Here is an 18,199-nt window from a genome sequence, read left to right as displayed (position 1 = left end):
GGTAACTTTCAAGCCTTTGGGGTTCAGTGGGTCTAGGACAGAAGCAGGGCAGAAAGCTACAGCTTTGCACAGGTGAGTGTGGCTAATGCTTCTGACTAGCTCCTCCAGATTTATGTGTAAAGGCTATGCTTGCATTTCTAAGCAGCACCTATTACAGTTTTGGGGGCACAGAGGAGACAAATGAAAAAGATGAAAAAGGATACCCTAACACTTTCTATTTATCCTGGGTAACACCAAAAGGAGGAAGCCATCTGAATGACACCTTGTTTACCCTCTGTTTCTAGAGGGCAACAAAGCATCTGTAGACTGCACTCCCCTTGAGTGCACTTGGAAGCACTGGGACCCCAGTGACCCTGAGCCTCTAAATTTATAAACAATAATAATAATATTCAACTGGCAACAAGGTGGCCATGTGGCCATGTTCCTGACAAGAGGACAGGCCTTCTCAAAGAAGCATAATTTCAATGATATCTAACAACTAGGTCCTTTTGCTCTTCAAAAAAACCCTAGATTTTTTAAACATTGTAAAATTACCCCTGCACCTTTGGGAACCATACAAGGTAAGTCTACAGTACATAATTTTCCAAAGTCAAAGACAGAAATCTCTAGAGAATGGTCAAATGCAATTTCTGAGTGCCCTATCTGACTCCTTTAAATGGGGCTCAGAATAGTTGTATAAAAACACCTGTTGCTGTGCAATCCCAGGAAACCTCCAACTTTAGCGTTGCCCGTAAAACAAATGCACGATGAATATGGTGCTACTAAGGTTTAAATTTCCTTCTCATTGCAGTAAACTTATACACACAAAGCTGGACTTCAGACAGTTCCATGATGAACCTGATAGACATACACAGTTTTTCCAACATTTCAACCAACTCTTTCATCTTATGTGCAGAAATGCAGTGCAACTTTTAAGCCACATTTTAACTGCTGCTGAAAAACAGGCAGCACTACAAACAGCAAAGGAATTTGAAGATGAACAACTGACATCCTCTAGTCAGTCAAAAAATAAACAGAAGTGAAGGATGAAAATGGATTAAAAAAAGAAGAATTACTATTTCCAATAGAAAGAAAAACAGTGCTGTTTGAAAACCCCAAATGAAGCCTTAGTAAACCTGCAGGTGAATAGAAAAGAAAACGCTTTCTACTGTGCATATTAGCAGGCTTCGAAAGAACCAGAACAAAACTTCTTAATTACTCTGAACTGTCCTTGTTGAATTCACAGCCTAGAAAAAAATCTCACAGCTTCTTTGGAACGGCTGAGAGAAGCTTAGAAGCTTTAGCAAAACATATGTCTCTGTCTCCTAATTCAATCAAGGGATACACAGTTTTATAATACTAGTTTATTTCTCAGCCATCCTCTAATATCAGAACAAAACTACACAAGCAGGCCATGGGATCAGACAGCACTTTGGAAAACTTTCTGGGGTGGCTTTTTTGATCTTTTAAAACGGGAACTGGAAAGAGGAGACCTAGAAAGTAGAGGGGAGTCACAAGAGAATGAAGGAGGCATTACTGGCCACTTCACAGGCCTGCAAGATCCAGAATCTCAAGGATGCACCTGCTGATTTCTACTAGTGTGACAAGCTAGGGCATTTTCAAATGAATTGCTCAGGCAGAAAAAGAATATATCTCAACTTTGTCCAGCCTATGGGGGAGAACAGTGAAAGTAGAAGTGTTCCCAGAGACATAGGTCACCAGGTCCAGCATGTGTTTCCCAGATTGTTCAGCAGGAATAATGGTTCCCCAGCTCTACAGCCAGTGTGATCTACAGGATTCAAATAGTTCTGGAGGTAAGATGGAAATTAAACCACTACCGCCACCACAACAACATCATTTTTTCTAAATTCTACAGCCTGTTTCTCTCTTCTTCTCTCCAATCCAGGGCTCTCCTCCTCCAATAGTGAAGAGAGCTAGCTAACTTGCCTTCTATAGACAGAAAGAGAAGTGTCCCCAGAAATTTCTCAGCCCACTCATCAGTGCTTCCTTTCCACATAAGATGAAAAGCAGCCTGGAGAAAAACATTCAAGCAGCAGGCACCAATGAATGAACTAGAACAGAAAGTTGTATCTGAAGACGTGACTGCAGCTGCACAGACAGAAGAAACTCCAGCTCACTCAGAAACTTGCAGAAACTTCAAACTTACTCAAATGGGAAAACAAGGCCTGCAATAGAAATGCATTTGTCTATTTTATAATCAGTGGACTTCCAGAAATGTTTCTTTTCCTTTGGTGAACATAAAGAGAGTGGGAGAGTGGGAGCAAGTGCCTTCCAGAGAACACCTTTCTTTTCTTCTTGGATTGTGAGCCCCACCTCTATAAATCATTACTTCAGCCTCAGATTAGTTCTGGACAAAATCCTAGGCCACAGATTCACTTAAGCTTCTGAAAGGTTGTTGGCTAAGCTGAGTAGCCCCTATGAATATTCACTTTACCCACTAATAGGTACTGGGCCAAGGTCTCAGGCGAAGCTTTCTGATTAGGCTGGGATCTAAGGACCCAGGTCGAACTACATCACACACTTTTTAAGACAGCCCACAGACTAAGTGCGTTTCTTACCATTCACAACACACAAAAACCCTAAATCCAACTTTCATATTGGTTAACCCATTTTGATCACATCACTGCTGGCATCGAGCTCTTTTATTTCGCTTATTAAACTTTCTCTTCAACCTTAGTGTTCTTTTGTCTTCTAAAATGTGCCTGGGATCCTTATTCTTCTAAAACATAGAAAAGAAACCCCCAGTATTATCTTAGATAAGTAGAGACTGTTAGGTGTTTCTGTACTGGTGAGATGACAATAAGAGCAATATTGCCATGGGCTTCCTGGGAATGCACTAATGCTCTGCTAAACTATCTGGCAAAAATTGAAACAAAAACTATTTGGTCTTGAAATCTAAAGCTTAGCTCTCTCAGACTTCAGTACAGTACCTGGGTCTGGTCTTACCAGAAGAGACCAATGTACAAGGTCATGAAACAATTCAGCCCATTTTTCTTAACAGTTAAGAATATTCTTGGGCATTACTTGATTTTTTCAGATGGCAGGTACCTCAGTACAGAGAAGTAGCTCATCTTTTATACCACCTCATAGAAGAAACTAAAGCAGATAAAACTCACTGCTTAACTTAAGAACCTAGTACTCAAAAAAATTTAACCAATTAAACAAACCTTACTTAAAGCAGAAGCCCTCAGTTTTTTCATAGTAAAGGCATTTAATATCCATGTATCAGAAATAGAGAAACCAGACGTTGAAATTATGGTTGAGGCTCGAGGTCCAGCTGAACATCCAGTGGTTTACCTAAGGAAGAAACTTAGCTTGGTTTCTAAAAGAAAATGGGCAACCTACCTCTGAGCAGGTTCGTCAGTGACATTGTTGGTGCCGGAAACCATCAGGTTAAACATGAAAATAACATATCTGTTTCTACACCACCCAGTATAGCAGTACTGTGCTTCCTTAAAAAAGTCTCTTGTGAACTGACAGTCGGGTCAAATGATTCTCCTACCTCAGCCCCCAGTTAGATGAGACTAAAAGTTCACACCAACATGCCCAGCTAATTTCTGTATTTTTAGTAGAGATGGAGTTTCACCGTGTTGGCCGTGATCTCTTGACTTCTTGATCCCCAACCATGGGCCTCCTAAAGTACTGGGATTACAGGTGTGTGTCACCATGCCCAGCATCAGTGAGGCTTTTTTATTAGGCCCTGGAAATTATTCATAGCCAAGTTCTTAAAGGGCCTCAGCAAGAGGTCAATAATCTAATTGGAAAATTGGTAAAATAAAATTTTATAACTCCTGGAACTTCTGTTTTCTGTGTGGTTACATATGTGTTATGTATATATTTTTAAAATCTAATTAATTAACTTAGTGAAGAATACGTAGTTGAACTAAATATTTTGCTTCCAAAGAAATGCAGGCTGTTGTACTTTTCAGTTCATGTAACTGTAACTTATGAAAAACAAAAACCAACAAAGGCCTGAAGATGTATAAAAATAACCACTCCTTTAACTATGCTATAGTAAATCATACTTCACCTGCACCCAGCCCATAATTTTATAAACTCACCAGGTTTTACATTCAAGTTATTAAACGCTAAAAGGTATTATTATAATGTGTAATTAAGAATACTGTATATAAATTTGATTGCCAGGTGTGGTAGAAGAGTAAAATATGTTTGTAGTGAAAATAAATTCTAGAAAGGCATGGAAATGTACATTTTGTCTAGAGTTAAAGCATTTTCTTTAATTAACTAAAATAAAGCTAACTGTTTACACAGTTTTCTTTTCTTCACGAATTGTGAAGAAAACTGTAAAAAATTAATCTTGCAAAAGAAAACTCTGTGAACCTAGTAACTAGATTGGAAAGGGTATTATGTTTATTTCTGCCATTAAACATTGAAGTGAAAACACAACAAAAATTTCTTGAAATATTACTCTTCTCTTTAGCAAATTTGTGAAAGGTTGTTAAAATGTTGTAATAAGTTTGAAAATCTCACTTCTTTGTCAAACTTTCCAAGGCAAATATAATTTTACATAAGGTTTCATTAAGCTTAGGGTTAACATTAGGAGACAAATACAAGGGAAATTTTGTCTTTCTGAAAGAGATTATTATGTAATATTGAAGGCTGATAGAAATGCTTCTGCCCTTTCAAACATTTCTACCGACTGCATTTTGGCAAAACAAATGACTTATGGAAATGTGGAACTGGATATCGTAACATTAAATGTCTTAATCCTCTAAAATATTTGGCAGGCTTCATAGAATAAAACTTTAACTTCAAGGATGTATTTTCTGAACCCTGTATTTTGGATGCCTCAGAGAGCCCCTGGGGCATAAAGAAAAAGTTAAACAGGATTATGAAACATATTTAAATACATGTGATTTTGATGATAATATTTTATTCTTTCAGAATATATTTTAGTGAGTAATATTAACACAGGTCTCAAAACCACACGGGTTTTTTAATGTTCTTAATATCTGAATATGTGCTATCTATTTTAATTAAAGTTATTATGTTAAGCTACTGTAAACCACGGAAGTAACCAGATGTCTTTGCCTATTCTGTTTCTAACCACACTAGACATTTTGTCATTTACAGACATTTAATCTTCATCAAGAATAACCGCTTATAATTAGCTGTAGAACTTTACCAGCTGTTCTCAACTCTGTAGGCTTTTTTATAACTGGAAAGTGTACAGAACTTAGGAATAGCTAAAATACTTTAAATATCAAGCAGGACAAATGTTAAAATAGACTAACAGAAGAATGAAGCAATCTCTTTACCTTTATTTTAGAACATTTCTAATTTTTGTTTTGTTTTTTAAAGGCAAGTGCACTTACTTTTAAACTAGCTACAGCATTTAACACTGTCAATTGGTACACCCCTGTTAACAAAACTTGGAACATACTTTTTTCCTCCCTGCCTAGTTCCTCTAAAACTTGGAAACTATGTGTGATTATTCTTAACTTACAATGTAATTGTTTGAATAAGTGCAACAAAACTGTATTTTCATTTGCAACATAACCCAATAGAATAAGCTGGTTGATTTTCTAAGGCTTTGACTGGGAGAGTGTGCCTTCTTTAATGAATTACATCTGACTTCTAGAACCAATAAAAGCCCCCTAAGAAACCTGGCCTTATACTTCGTTTACAGAGTCCCAATACAGGTTTTCTAATCTGTGGTAAGAAAAAGAAAAAAAAAAAAAAAGCCACTTCCTATCAGGCCAGGAACCACATGCACTTGGAATCTCAAAAAATAGAGGAGTTTATCCAAATAACATGTATCTAAGGGTCAAACCTATGGTTGGACTGAGCTTTAAAATGTCCTATTTAAGATTCCCTGTAGAATAGAGAGTTATAAAAGCCCATTAGGAAAGCACATGTAAAGGTATTTCTCACAGCACTGTACAAAAATAGTCTGGCTAAGTGTAAGACAAGTGTGTTTTGCCAACAACTAACTTTTACCATGATTCGTTCTTAATAAAACTTAGGACTAGAAAAAAGATATATGTCTCACAGCCTGTCACACCTCTACCACTAAATTCTCATCTCATAAGTTGTTTTTAAGATTTTCCAACAGTTTTAATTAACCATTTTTTTTTTTTTTTCTGTGAGCCAACTGGTGTGGTCCAGCTACAGTTCTTGGGAAACAGAAAGTTATGAGTAATAGAGAAATCTAGAACAATATTCTAATTCTGGGAAAGCATTCCACAGATATTTTCAAGTAGTAAAAGAAAATATGGTTCCTGTAACAGAATTTTTGTTTTGAAGGATCAAATCAAGAAAGCTAAATAAACCCAGTCTCATGTAACAAAATCTTAACAGGTATAAATGTAGCCACAGTTACACGGGCATGTCAGCAGCCTTGAAGTATTTAAGCTGTTCTTACACTCCTTGTCTAGTTGTGATATGCTTTTTCTAAGAATCCAAACTGGTTTTCTTTTTTTGCTTAAAGTCTGTCACACTTTAAAAGGTAATGCAAATAAAACCATGCATTAACATGTCTTTCTTCTACAAACACTTAAGCCAACCCTCAGTAGCATCCTACCTACTGTTTTCTACGCAACACTCTTCTCCAGCAGAAAGTATCCGGAAAGACCAACGTCCATACTCCTAAGAGAAGTTAGAGTTTTCATTTCTGACAAAGGACAAAGACAACTTAGCCAGCTTTCCTTATGAAAACAGCAAGGAAAGGGTTCCTGGAAGACCCCCAGTCAACAGGTAGGTGCCTGATTCCAACATAACATAATAATCAGACCAAAAAAAAGTGTAGGCACCAGTAAGAGATCTCACACAGAAGGTTGTGCCTGATAACATGGCTGCAGCAACACGGATAGCAGAACCTTCAGTCCATTCAGATAAAATCTTGTACAAACCTCCCACTCGTTCAGATGGGGAACCAATGCCTGGTATAGGCATGCTGTTTTCTGTATACTCAGAGGGCTTTCAGAAAATAAAGCTTTTGTGTGTGTGTGTGTGTGTGTGTGTGTGTGCGCGCGCGCGCGCGCGGTAGGGGGCGGGAGGGTGGCATAAACCCACTGGGATCTAGTGGGTACTGGCTGAAATATTTGTTTTTGTTTTTCACTGGTTGCTCAACCCATATGAATCATCACTTCGGTCCGTGATTGGCCCTGAGCCAGCATCTCAGGACAAGCCTTTACTTTAGGTCCTGTGCCAAGCTAAGCGGTCTTTGCAAATTACCACTTCAGATTTCTCCCAGGCAAAGTGCCTGGGCTAAGCTCTCTAATAGTTCTGGGCCTGGGCAAAGCTAAGTCACACGTGCTCCAAGACAGCTTGTAAACTAAGTATATATCTTTATTTTTTAGGCCATGAAAATCTTAAACCGCAGTGGACAACTTATTCAAGCTTCTATCTCTGCTGGCCGAGAGCTTCTTTTGCCATTTATTTAAACTTTTGCTCTAAACAGCTTCCTGTGTCTACAGTCTTTAATCTTCTTAAATGTAAAATAAAAGACTCTTAGTGTTATCTCCAGTGAAAGCATGACTGTTACATCTTGTTGCTTTGTGAAAAGAACAATAGTATCTGAACCTATGACATATTTTTGCAGCTTTCTTTTGATGTCAGGGTCAGCTTGGGTAATAAACTTTCCTCTTAAGATTAACTTTTTCTTAATTCAATAGGGAGATGGGAACATGTGTTTCACTAAAGCCTCTGTCAGGATTGTAAAAAAGGCTCTATAATTTTTACGTGGTTTTAACCTATTATGAATAGTTTAGAATAATTATGAAGTTTTGTCCTCTTCACTTGTAAACCTTCCAGCAGGCTCACTAAATTTTGTTCCCTCCTCTATAGGATCAGTAAGATTCCAATGGAGTTTTCAGCACTCCATCCTTTCCTATTACGAATAAGAATTCTGTTATCAGTTCAACTTTTTTTTTCCTTTTCACCCTCCCTTTTTCAAGATTATATAAAATCATGTGGTTCATCTGTGGATAACTCTGCTCTTTGTAAAGCTGCCTGCTTGAGGGCAACAATTAGGGTTTGGTTTAGGAGTAATATATCATCTATTCAGGTATGATTGAGCACTTCAGCTAGATTTTGAAATATCTCTATATATCCACCAGGGTCGTCAGAGGACATTTGCTTATGTTTTTTCATTTTTTGCTTAAGTCCCTGCAATGAGAAGAAAACTTCTACTATATTAGTATCACATCTATGGAGTATTTTCTGCAGGGGCAACAGTGAGGTTGGGGTTTCTTTAGTGGCACAACAAGATAAGCTCATGAAATGGCTATTGGAGTTTCTACATGAGGGTGGCAGGTATGGCCTTTGGAAGATATATCTGAGTGTTCCTCAGGGGCTTGTCTCTGACTTTAATGAATTATCTCTTTGAAACTTGGTTTTTATGACTGCCAAGAGGGCAGAGTCAGTTCTACAATGCTTAGAAAGATCTGGGTTGTCTCCCAAGTCAAAGTAAGTTTGTACAAAAAAAAAAAAGAATCAAACTCTTTTCTTTGCCATCTGAAGAAAAGATGTTATCTGTTGAGTAGTACTAAAAGGAACACTTCCCTCAGAAAGCTAGGCCTGTCAGTCCTGGAGCTGGTAGGGCTGTCATGCCCTTGAGCAACAAATACATAAATAAGCCACTTTCTTTTTTCAGAGTCTCACAGTCAATGGAATTTCTGTGTTTCAGAATGTAATCTAGAGAGGTGCACACTGCAGATAGTTTGTGAAGTTTCTAAAGACATATCGAAAAAGATCTCCTATTCTCTTTTTCCCACTTTTGAAGTAGCCCTGACTGAATAAAAAGATAGGATATTTCTTGTTTTTGCATTCCTCTTGTATTTTCTGAGTCTGGTGACTAACATAGGTGTCCTCCATGGATGCAAGCTAAACCTTCACCCACAGTTCCGGAGGAGCTAGACAACAGGACAAGTAATGTTTACCTGCACAGGCTTTATCTCTCCACTGGTGACTCTTTGTTGATTTCTTAAGCCTACTCAACTCAGAAGATACCCAAAGTAACTTGAGAAGCTAAAAAAAAAAAGATTATATAGTCATTGGATTCTAGCAAGACACTTGTATAGAGCAAGAATTTTAATGTTATTTGTGGCTTCCCTTGCTATGACCTGGAAAAAATATTGAAATTGCAGGAAATAAGATTGATTGACTTTGAAACATAAAATTCTCTGTTAGTTTAAATGTCAGTGTGGCTGGAGGAAGAAGGTGTGCCTCCAGACAAGTAAAGCTTGTATGGCTGGCTTTCATAAGAAAGCACTTAGCTAAAATATGTGTGTCAAAAGCACCTTCTTTTGGGTTATTGAAAGTGGAAATTTTCTCTTTACTGATAGGGCACAGAGTCTTATTACTGTTAGAGAGATATAGGAGAGAGAGAGGAGTTAAAAAACAAAGGGTTTTGTGCAAAGTACTGACAAGGTTTCCCCACAGAGAAAAAAACTCATTTTACTAGGTTGCATTTTAAGATCTAAAATATTCCATGAAAATGCTGAATCCCAGGGTTATATTGTCAAAAGTTAGAAAAGGAAGGTTAACACGCTATCGACTGTCCCCACGGTATGTGTCTCTGCAGAAAAAAGAAGACATGTCTTACAAAGAAAGTGTTTAGATATATATGGCTGTGCTGAGCTTTTTAAAGAGAAATAACCAGCCAAAAACAGAAATTTTATTTGAATGTATGCCATTCCCTACAGTGTCATGAATCTCTATCATCGGCAGACAAAAAGACACTTATCAAATAAACATTTTTAGACCACAATTTTGAATTCTTCCTCTTTCGAAAGAAAAAAAAAATCACAAAATATCAACTCTTTGAATTATATTTCTAATGACTGACTTTTACCAGTAATCTTATATCTCCAGGTCGCAACATTGCATACAAAGCAGAAATAGGAGGGACATTAGCCACACAATGAAAAAAAATAAATAAATAAAATGCTACAGAAAAGCCTGGAATTTCTGGTGGCAACACTCTGATGGGCTGTCAGAAACTGGAGTTAGCTTCGAGGCCTTCACAAAAAACCGTGGTATAGTCTTAACCAGAAATCTTCAATTAACTCAGATATCCTTTCAGTCCTACGTGACAGCTGGATCCTCTGTGAAAGAAAACAATTGGAACAGAGGCAACATTTTCAATAGCAGAGTGTGAAAGGAGACTGCCAATGTGTCTCCAAACATCCCTTTCTCCTGAGCTTTGTAAGAATGGCAGGCAATCTATCAGATTTTACCTGGCACTGGACCAGAGCTTTGTTTACTCTTCAGAAATTAAAAAAAGAAAATAACAAATAACAAAAACAAACAAACAAAAACTGAGAACAAGCTGAAGATACGAATGCAAATAGAGGACAAGCTGCAGATACGAATGTAAATAGTTTGGCACTGCACTCCTACTCACTTTTTTTTTTTAATGGATTCTCACTCTGTCACTTAAGTTGGAGTCCAGTTGCATGATCTTGGCTAATTGCAAGCTCCATCTCTGGGGTTTATGCCATTCTCCTGCCTTAGCCTACCAAGTAGCTGTCACTACAGGTGCCCACCACCACACGCGGCTAATTTTTTGTATTTTTAATAGACTTCATAGGGGCTTCACCATGTTAGCCAGGATCATCTCGATCTCAATCTCCTTGTGATATACCTGCAAGCCACCCAAAGTGCTGCGATAACAGTCATGAGCCACCATGCCCAGCCGCTACTGACCTTTTTAATTAAAGCCTTTCCAAGTCCATGAACCAAAAAACAAACCTTGCTGTCCCCCAGTGAACCACAATCTATCAGTCTCTCATTTTTAGGTGACACACAGATTTTTTTAATCTCAAGGAAATTAAAAGTTATAAATGCAAATGGTGAGATGATAGCAAATGTTTAATATGTTAACTTCTGGTGGAGTACAGTCAGTTGCCCACTTTGAGAAAGAGTCTGATATTTTTATGGACTCAGAAGAAAGAAAATATACTAACTAGTTTTGAAGAAGGTGCTACTCATCTTTTCTGAGTCCTTGTGCCTGGAACTATTAATAGCTGATGTAATGACTCAGCTTGGCTCAGGAACTTGGCCCTGAGCCACACAAGAGCTAAAGTGAAAGCATGGCCCAGGATCTTGGCCTGGGACCAGAGGCTAAAATGATAATTTACAGAAATTTGGCTTGGAGTCTGAAGCATGTTTAGTAATATAAGGTACCCTTTGTAACACACTGGAGTTCAATATGTACATATCCTAAAAAAGAGAGAGACTATTTCCTGGAAGCACTCTGGTTGCACAAAAGACACAACATTTTAATACGGGGTCTTGTTTTTTCCTCTGAGTAGCTGTGGGCATGTCTTAAGCACACACACAAAAAGAAGTCGGGCTTTTAAAAAAAATTATTTGCTTGGGCCACAGGATTGTGCAGGATTCTTAAATTTGTCTCTGTGGCCTGATATTTCAGGCTGTTTCTCTGCTTGCAGAAATTTGACCAATAATCCACCACAATTATGTAGCTCTTCTTTGTCAATACAATTGAAGACCTAGATAGTTTCTGAGGGTTGAAGGCACATTGTTTGATGTTTCCTATGTGCAAGGCTTTTTGCCCTGTGAAACAACCCACATCTTTGTAAATATTGTAAAATTGTTCATGCCTTCTTAGCAGTCATATCAGAAAAGCTCACAAGAAACAACTCCCAAAGGTCAGAGAAACATTCTCCCTGGAAACAATCAAAACCAAATTTTGTTACCCCAGGTTTTCTCATCTTCCTGATGTAGAGAATCTTTTTTTTTTTTTTTTTTTTTTTTCTTGAGACGGAGTCTTGCTCTGTCACCCAGGCTGGAGTGCAGTGGCGCAATCTCGGCTCACTGCGAGCTCCGCCTCCCGGGTTCACGCCATTCTCCTGCCTCAGCCTCTCCAAGTAGCTGGGACTACAGGCGCCTGCCACCACACCCGGCTAATTTTTTGTATTTTTAGTAGAGACGGGGTTTCACCGTGTTAGCCAGGATGGTCTCGATCTCCTGACCTCGTGATCCGCCCGCCTCGGCCCCCCAAAGTGCTGGGATTACAAGCGTGAGCCACCACGCCCGGCCGAGAATCTTTTAGTCATATCATCATCAGCTTTTCCAGTTTTTACATCCAACCCTCCAAGTTCCTTACTACCCCTGTAGGAAATGCCCAATGAATGAGGTGCCAGTAAAGTGCAAGTTTCTTTTTCAATACAGTACCTTAAACAAATGAAATAAGACCTGGGGAAGTTTTCTGATACATCAGTAAATATATGGAGCCTTTCTAATATATAGCCCTTTTTTTTGCTCTTAAATGGAAAGACGTTATGTTACTGCTAAGCCAAAATCTTACTGCTTCTGACAAATAGCCCTACAGTCAACAGAAAGATGCTGGGCCAAAACACATTTCTTCTATAGCATGTCATAATAAATAAAAAGTAGTCAAAGAGAGAAAGAGTGAAGAAAAGACAAGATCCTTATCTCCAGTAGAAAGAGAGACCAAGCCCTTTGAAAACCCTAATTTAAGCCATAGTGATCCCATAGATAAGAAAAAAAAAAAAAAAAAAAGAAATGAAAGAAAAAAGAAAGCAGGGCATTGACCCTTTAGATACCCCAGATCTAAACTTTTCCCAAGCCAGGGCTGGGGCAACGTCTTTGGGTCTTTGCATTTTCTGGCATTTCTTCTTTTCTGGAGGCCACTGCATTCGTCAGTGCCTGCAGAAGCGAAAGCTTGTGGTATGCCTGATTCACCTAAAGATTTGCAGGGAGGTGTCACCTGTACGAGCACCTGACCTCCTTACCTCATCACAGATAACATGCAAAGCTGTGTGCAGTGGCTGGATGCAACCAACACTCACTCATGCATCTGCCTCCATTCTGTGCCTGGCGCATCCATAGCAAATTGAAAGCAAAGCCCATAGTTTGAGCTGAGTGCAGCCTGTAAGATGGGTGTGTGAAATTAGACAAGCAGGCTCCAGGGAAACTTGCACAAAGGTGCCATCATCCACAGAGATTGTTGGCTGGTGAAGCGACACCCTAGAGATCTTGTGACAAAGATGACATTCATCACCAGTGGCCGGTGGATTATTCGATTATGCCTATGTAATGGAGCCTCGATAAAAACCAACAAGACAGGATTCATAGGGCTTTTGGGTAACTGAACACATACAGTGTTCTAGAAAATTGTGTGCTCATAAAAAGAGACACTGATAATTTTAAAGGTCATACAGAGTATAGGGGTGTTTGTTTTGAAAGAAATTTCTGCCTTTAATAATGTGTCCAGAATCTTAACTTATTAACTAGAACATACTCTAAGGTAACCTAAGTCTGCACATTACAAATATTAGAACCTGGATTTTCCACCAAAATGGTTTCATAATTCACTAATATGGTGCAACAAGTTTTACTTTAGAGAGAGAAAATTTTCTTTTGTTAACTGGGTAGGTACTAGACATTTATAAAGGAAAAGAAAATCAAGCGATATCTCACCACAAATTCTAGTCATATGTTCAGTTTAAGAGAATGATCACCAGTGAATTTTGTGCCAGAAATATTTATTCTAAAATATAAGTCTTTTAATTTATAATTGTGTGTCTCTGAAGTGTTTGTGCCACTATAAAGTCAAGGGCACCATCTCTGATAGTTCTGTGTCTTTCTGGGAAGGAAGCTAAGGCTGCCTTACAATGCAGTAGAGGTATTCTAGGATATAAAAATAAGCAAAATCAACATGATTACAGGATTCTCTGTCATAAACATCTAGTAAAACCCAACTCTGGTCTTATATGTAGTAGTAGCCATATTAGAGCTTGCAAGGAGAGTCTAGTACCCAACAGTCTGCTCTTATATTTGGGCTTATGTGCGCATAAAATAATCACGTTTGGGCAAAGAAGCTGGTTTATTATTTCTTTTAAAGCTACAGTGCTTAAGAATGATGTGATAATTTAAATACCTAGCTTGGACAGTTCCAGTTCTGTTTCCAAGCCTTAGCTATGGGTGAAATTGTTTTGGGCTATGAAGATGGCTTAGGGCATCTTGCAACTCATGATGAATTTGGGTCAGCTTAGTTCTCATGTCCTGAGCAGACAGACTGACAATTAAAACTCATCAATTTTATTTTCAACATACTTTAACATGGATTCTATCCCTTGGGCTGAGCTCCAGATCTTCCTCAGCACCTCACACTCTCTCTCATTGGCCTGTTCCAACTCCAACTTAATATTACAGCGAACAAGGGCCTTACATTCTTCCAGTACAATTTGGTTACATGACGCAAGCTCCTTAATTTGAATCATAACCTCTTGGGTGAAAGTTCCAGTCAAAAATACCTGAGAGACCAAGCCTTTGGCACATGCCTCCCGTGCTGTCAGCTTTCGCCCAGCAATTAACATTTCATTGGCAGATGCTTTACCCATCAGTTTTGGAAACATAATAGTAGAACATCCATCTGGACTCTGTCCAATGGTCGTATAAGGGGTTTGGAACCAAGCCTTTTCGTTAGCCCACACGAGATCACAAAGAGGCAGGATGGACGCACCTAGTCCAATGGCAGGGCCATTGACTGATACAACAATAGGCTTTTTAAATTGAATAAAAGTATTCACAAAGTTCTTGATGGTGTCCACCATTTCAAGGCTTGCTCTGTTTCTGTCGTTCCTTAATTGCTTCACAAAGTACCCAAAATCAAGACCGCAGCAAAAGACACTTCCAGTTGCACTGAACAGCACGAGCTTGCTGTCATCCACAGCAGCACTCTTCAGAGCATTAACCATTTCTTTAATTACTTCTGTATTCAGTGCATTTTTTTCTGTCGATCTAGTTGATAGCACTATCTGGGTGAATCCATCCTCTTTCTTCACTACAATGTCTCTGTACGTGCTGGCACTTTCTGTTAGTCTTATGGTGAAGTACATCTTCTTGATAAAAGGGTGGTCTCTGCTGTCATCAGTAATATTTCTTTGCCCACCTTTCACTCTTGGAACGGAGGTATGCATGTCTGTTGTTCCACTGGCTGCTAATGGGTCTATTAATACCACTATACCTTTTTGGGTAGCTGAACCTGTGGCCATGGAAGCAGTAACTGAGCCAGACATCTGCGACATTAGTGGGTGTATCTGAGTCTCGTTCTCTATTCCAGTTTGTTCTACACCAGGATGTGACAAATGGTCCTGGAGGAGTTTCCCTTCTGTCACCTTGAAGACCACCATGTCCTGCTGATGTGCTGCGATAGGGTCCAGTTTCTCACGTTTCTGAAAGCCACTCACAGTTTTCTTGTTGTTAAAGGGGCTGTCAGGTGCAAGGATCTTCATAGTTGAATTTATTGTCTCCATATTCTTTGTGTCAGAGACAATTGAAGCTGCCTTTCTCCTAACGTTCTTGCTGGCAGCAAATAACTTGCTGTTTTTGCATCTGTGGTGTTTATCAGCCACTAGCGTTTTAGGAGAGTTTGTAGAATAGCTCGCTTTTGTAGATCTGGAAGTTCTTCTTCTGGCATTGTTTGAAAAAATTCTACTGGTTCTAGTCCGTGTCAGTTTTTTCTGTTTTTCAGTCTGTCGTCTATTAAAATCATGTATACATTTTTCACAGTTCGTGAGGTGCTGCTCTGGTTCCCAAGTGTCATCCTGTTTGTCGTAACCTTTCCACCGAACCAAATACTCCGTATTCCCATTTTTATCTTGTCTTTTGTCAACAATAGTTTCAACCTCAAACTCCTGGGAAGCCATGAGGAAAGACACAAGATTGGAGCAGTTGCTGTGCCAACTTCGTTTCAGTTGCGTCTCCACATAGCCACTTCTTTCTGCCTCTAATTCTTCACCAGGTTCTGCGTCAGGACGAACCTCTTCTATTTCGTCACCACTGGTGTAGTGAAAATTCTGTGAAATAGCAGCTATGCTATGTGCCTGAACCTCTCCACACCTACTCCCTGGTGGGAATGCTTGGGCTTTGTCTCGTGGTACATGATAGCTGGCTCAGTAGCCTCAGGTAAGAGTAGCTAAATCCACAGCCCCTACCCTCTGGTGTAGTGCAGAAAGCCTTCTTCCTGCCTGTTACTGTTTTGTGTTTGTTTGTTTAATTGTCGTTGCTATGACGATTATATGGAACATTCTAATGTTACCACATTTTTAAAGTTACACTAGCTTACCTTCAGTAGCATACAAAACCTTTACTCCAGTATAATATACCTCCATTATTTCACTTACTGAGTTCTCAAAATTATACCTTTATTCATTTTATGTCAAAAACACAAATTGGTGGTAGTTTTTCTATTAAATATATTTGTGTTTGAAGTTATGTGGAGAACAAATTGTGGAGGTGTACATTGTTAATTTTATTGTTATTATTATTATTTGTGAGATGGAGTCTCGCCCTGTCACCCAGGCTGGAGTGCAGTGGTGCGATCTTGGCTCACTGCAAGCTCTGCCTCCCAGATTCACGCCATTCTCCTGTGTCAAGCCTCCTGAGTAGCTGAGACTACAGGCGCCTGCCACCTTGCCCGGCAAATTTTTTGTATTTTTAGTAGAGACAGGTTTTCACTGTGTGCACCAGGATTGTCTCGATCTCCTGACCTCGTGATCTGCGCAGCTCGGCCTCGCAAAGTGCTGGGATTACAGGCGTGAGCCACTGCGCTCGGCCAAATTTTTTATCTTATGTATTTGTTCATGTATGTATGTTTACCTTAATCTTTGTTTGTTCATACTGTTTTTGAGTGTCTGTTCATTCTACCCTGAAGTACTCCATAAGACTTTTCTTAAAGGGTGGTCTACTTGTAAAAGGTGCCAGTTTTTATATGGGAACATCATAATTTGTCCCTCACCTTTGATGGACAATTTGGTGGATGATAAGGTTTAGGTTTGACAGTTTTTTTCTGACATGACTTGGAATATGTTAGTCCACTGCTTTCTGTCATCTTAGTTTTCAGATAAGAAATCTACTGCTTTTCAGTGGTTATTCAGATAAGCAATCCACTGCCTATTTTTAGGGTCCCTTTTACATGACTAGCTACTTCCTCTGCTTCTCTTGAAAATCCTCAAGATTCTCTTTGTATTTGTTTTAGACAGTTTAATTACCAGGTCAGTTTGAGTTTGTTTCTTTGAGTTTTTGTTACTTGGAGTCTGTTGAGCTTCTTGAGTACTTATTTATTGTCTTAAACTGTTGCATTCTTCTTGAGTATTTTGTTAAATAGTCTCCATGATTTTTTGTCTCTTCCTTCGAACTTCCAAAATGCATATGTATGGTTGCTTGATGGTGTCCCTCAGGTTTCTAGGCTGTATAAATCTGCCTTGCCCCTTTTCAGACTCTGCTGGTGACCACTATATGGTTGACTGCCCCCAAGGGTGTGTATCACAGTGTGGGGACAGTTTGTCAGTTGGTCTTGCAAGGCTGATGCATCCCATAGCTCAATTCCCAGACTTCAATCATTGCAGACTCATTAGTGCACTACAATCTAGAAATCTCTAATTGTGAGGTATCACACAGAGTTCTTTGTCTCATGGCCAAGAAAATTAAGGAGGATGGATGCAAAAAGGTTGAATCAAAACTTTTATAAGTGAAAGTAAAAACTCTTCACTGTGGGGGTGGAATGTGAGTGGTTTACCTACTATGAGGCTGTGCTTTACAGTTTCTAGGGGCAGAGAAATAAAGGAGTGTGCTTAGTGTTCTTGGAGTAAACGTTATTCAGCTTGGCCCTGAAACTTGGCCTTGGATTCATCTGGAGCTGAAGTGATGATTTGCAGAAGCTACAAGGCTCAGCCTTGGAACTTGGCCCTGGACCAAGAAGGAGGTGAAGTGACAACTTGGCCTGAGACCTTGGCCTGGGACCAATCAAAGGATGAAGTAATGTCTCATGGCCACAATAATTAAGGAGGCTAGATGATGCAAAGTTCAAGTAGGAACTGAAGTAACACAACAGCCATCTGGACTCTCTCCAGATGTCATATAAGGGTTTTGAATCCAAGTCTTTTCATTAGCTCAGAAGAAATCACAAAGGGGCAGTGTGGATGCACCTATTCCAAAGGATGGGCCACTGACTGATACAAAAATAGGCTTTTAAAATTGATTGAGATTATTCACAAAGTTCTTGATGGTGTTCACCTTTTCAAGGCTTGTTCTGGTTCTGTACTTCCTTAAATACTTCGGAAAGTACCCCAAATCGAGACCACAACAAAGGACACTTCCAACTGCACTGAACAGCACAAGCTTGCTGCCACCCGCTGCAGCCCTATTCAGAGCATTAACCATTCCGTTAATTACTTCTATATTC

The 18,199-nt window shown here is 39.2% G+C and overlaps 1 protein-coding gene across 1 annotated transcript; it reads right to left on the bottom strand.

The window, feature by feature from the left end:
* Positions 1-13,563: 13,563 nt before the first annotated feature.
* Positions 13,564-15,842, bottom strand: LOC129476738 (testis-specific chromodomain protein Y 1-like). The gene is given in 3 exon segments (XM_055269599.1): positions 13,564-13,611; positions 13,614-13,641; positions 14,068-15,842. Coding segments are annotated over 3 exon segments (1,671 nt in total). The 5' UTR covers positions 15,663-15,842.
* Positions 15,843-18,199: the final 2,357 nt, after the last annotated feature.

This window comes from Symphalangus syndactylus, chromosome Y, assembly GCF_028878055.3.
Source record: "Symphalangus syndactylus isolate Jambi chromosome Y, NHGRI_mSymSyn1-v2.1_pri, whole genome shotgun sequence".
Lineage (NCBI taxonomy): Eukaryota > Metazoa > Chordata > Mammalia > Primates > Hylobatidae > Symphalangus > Symphalangus syndactylus.
This window is presented reverse-complemented; position numbering and strand designations above follow the sequence as displayed.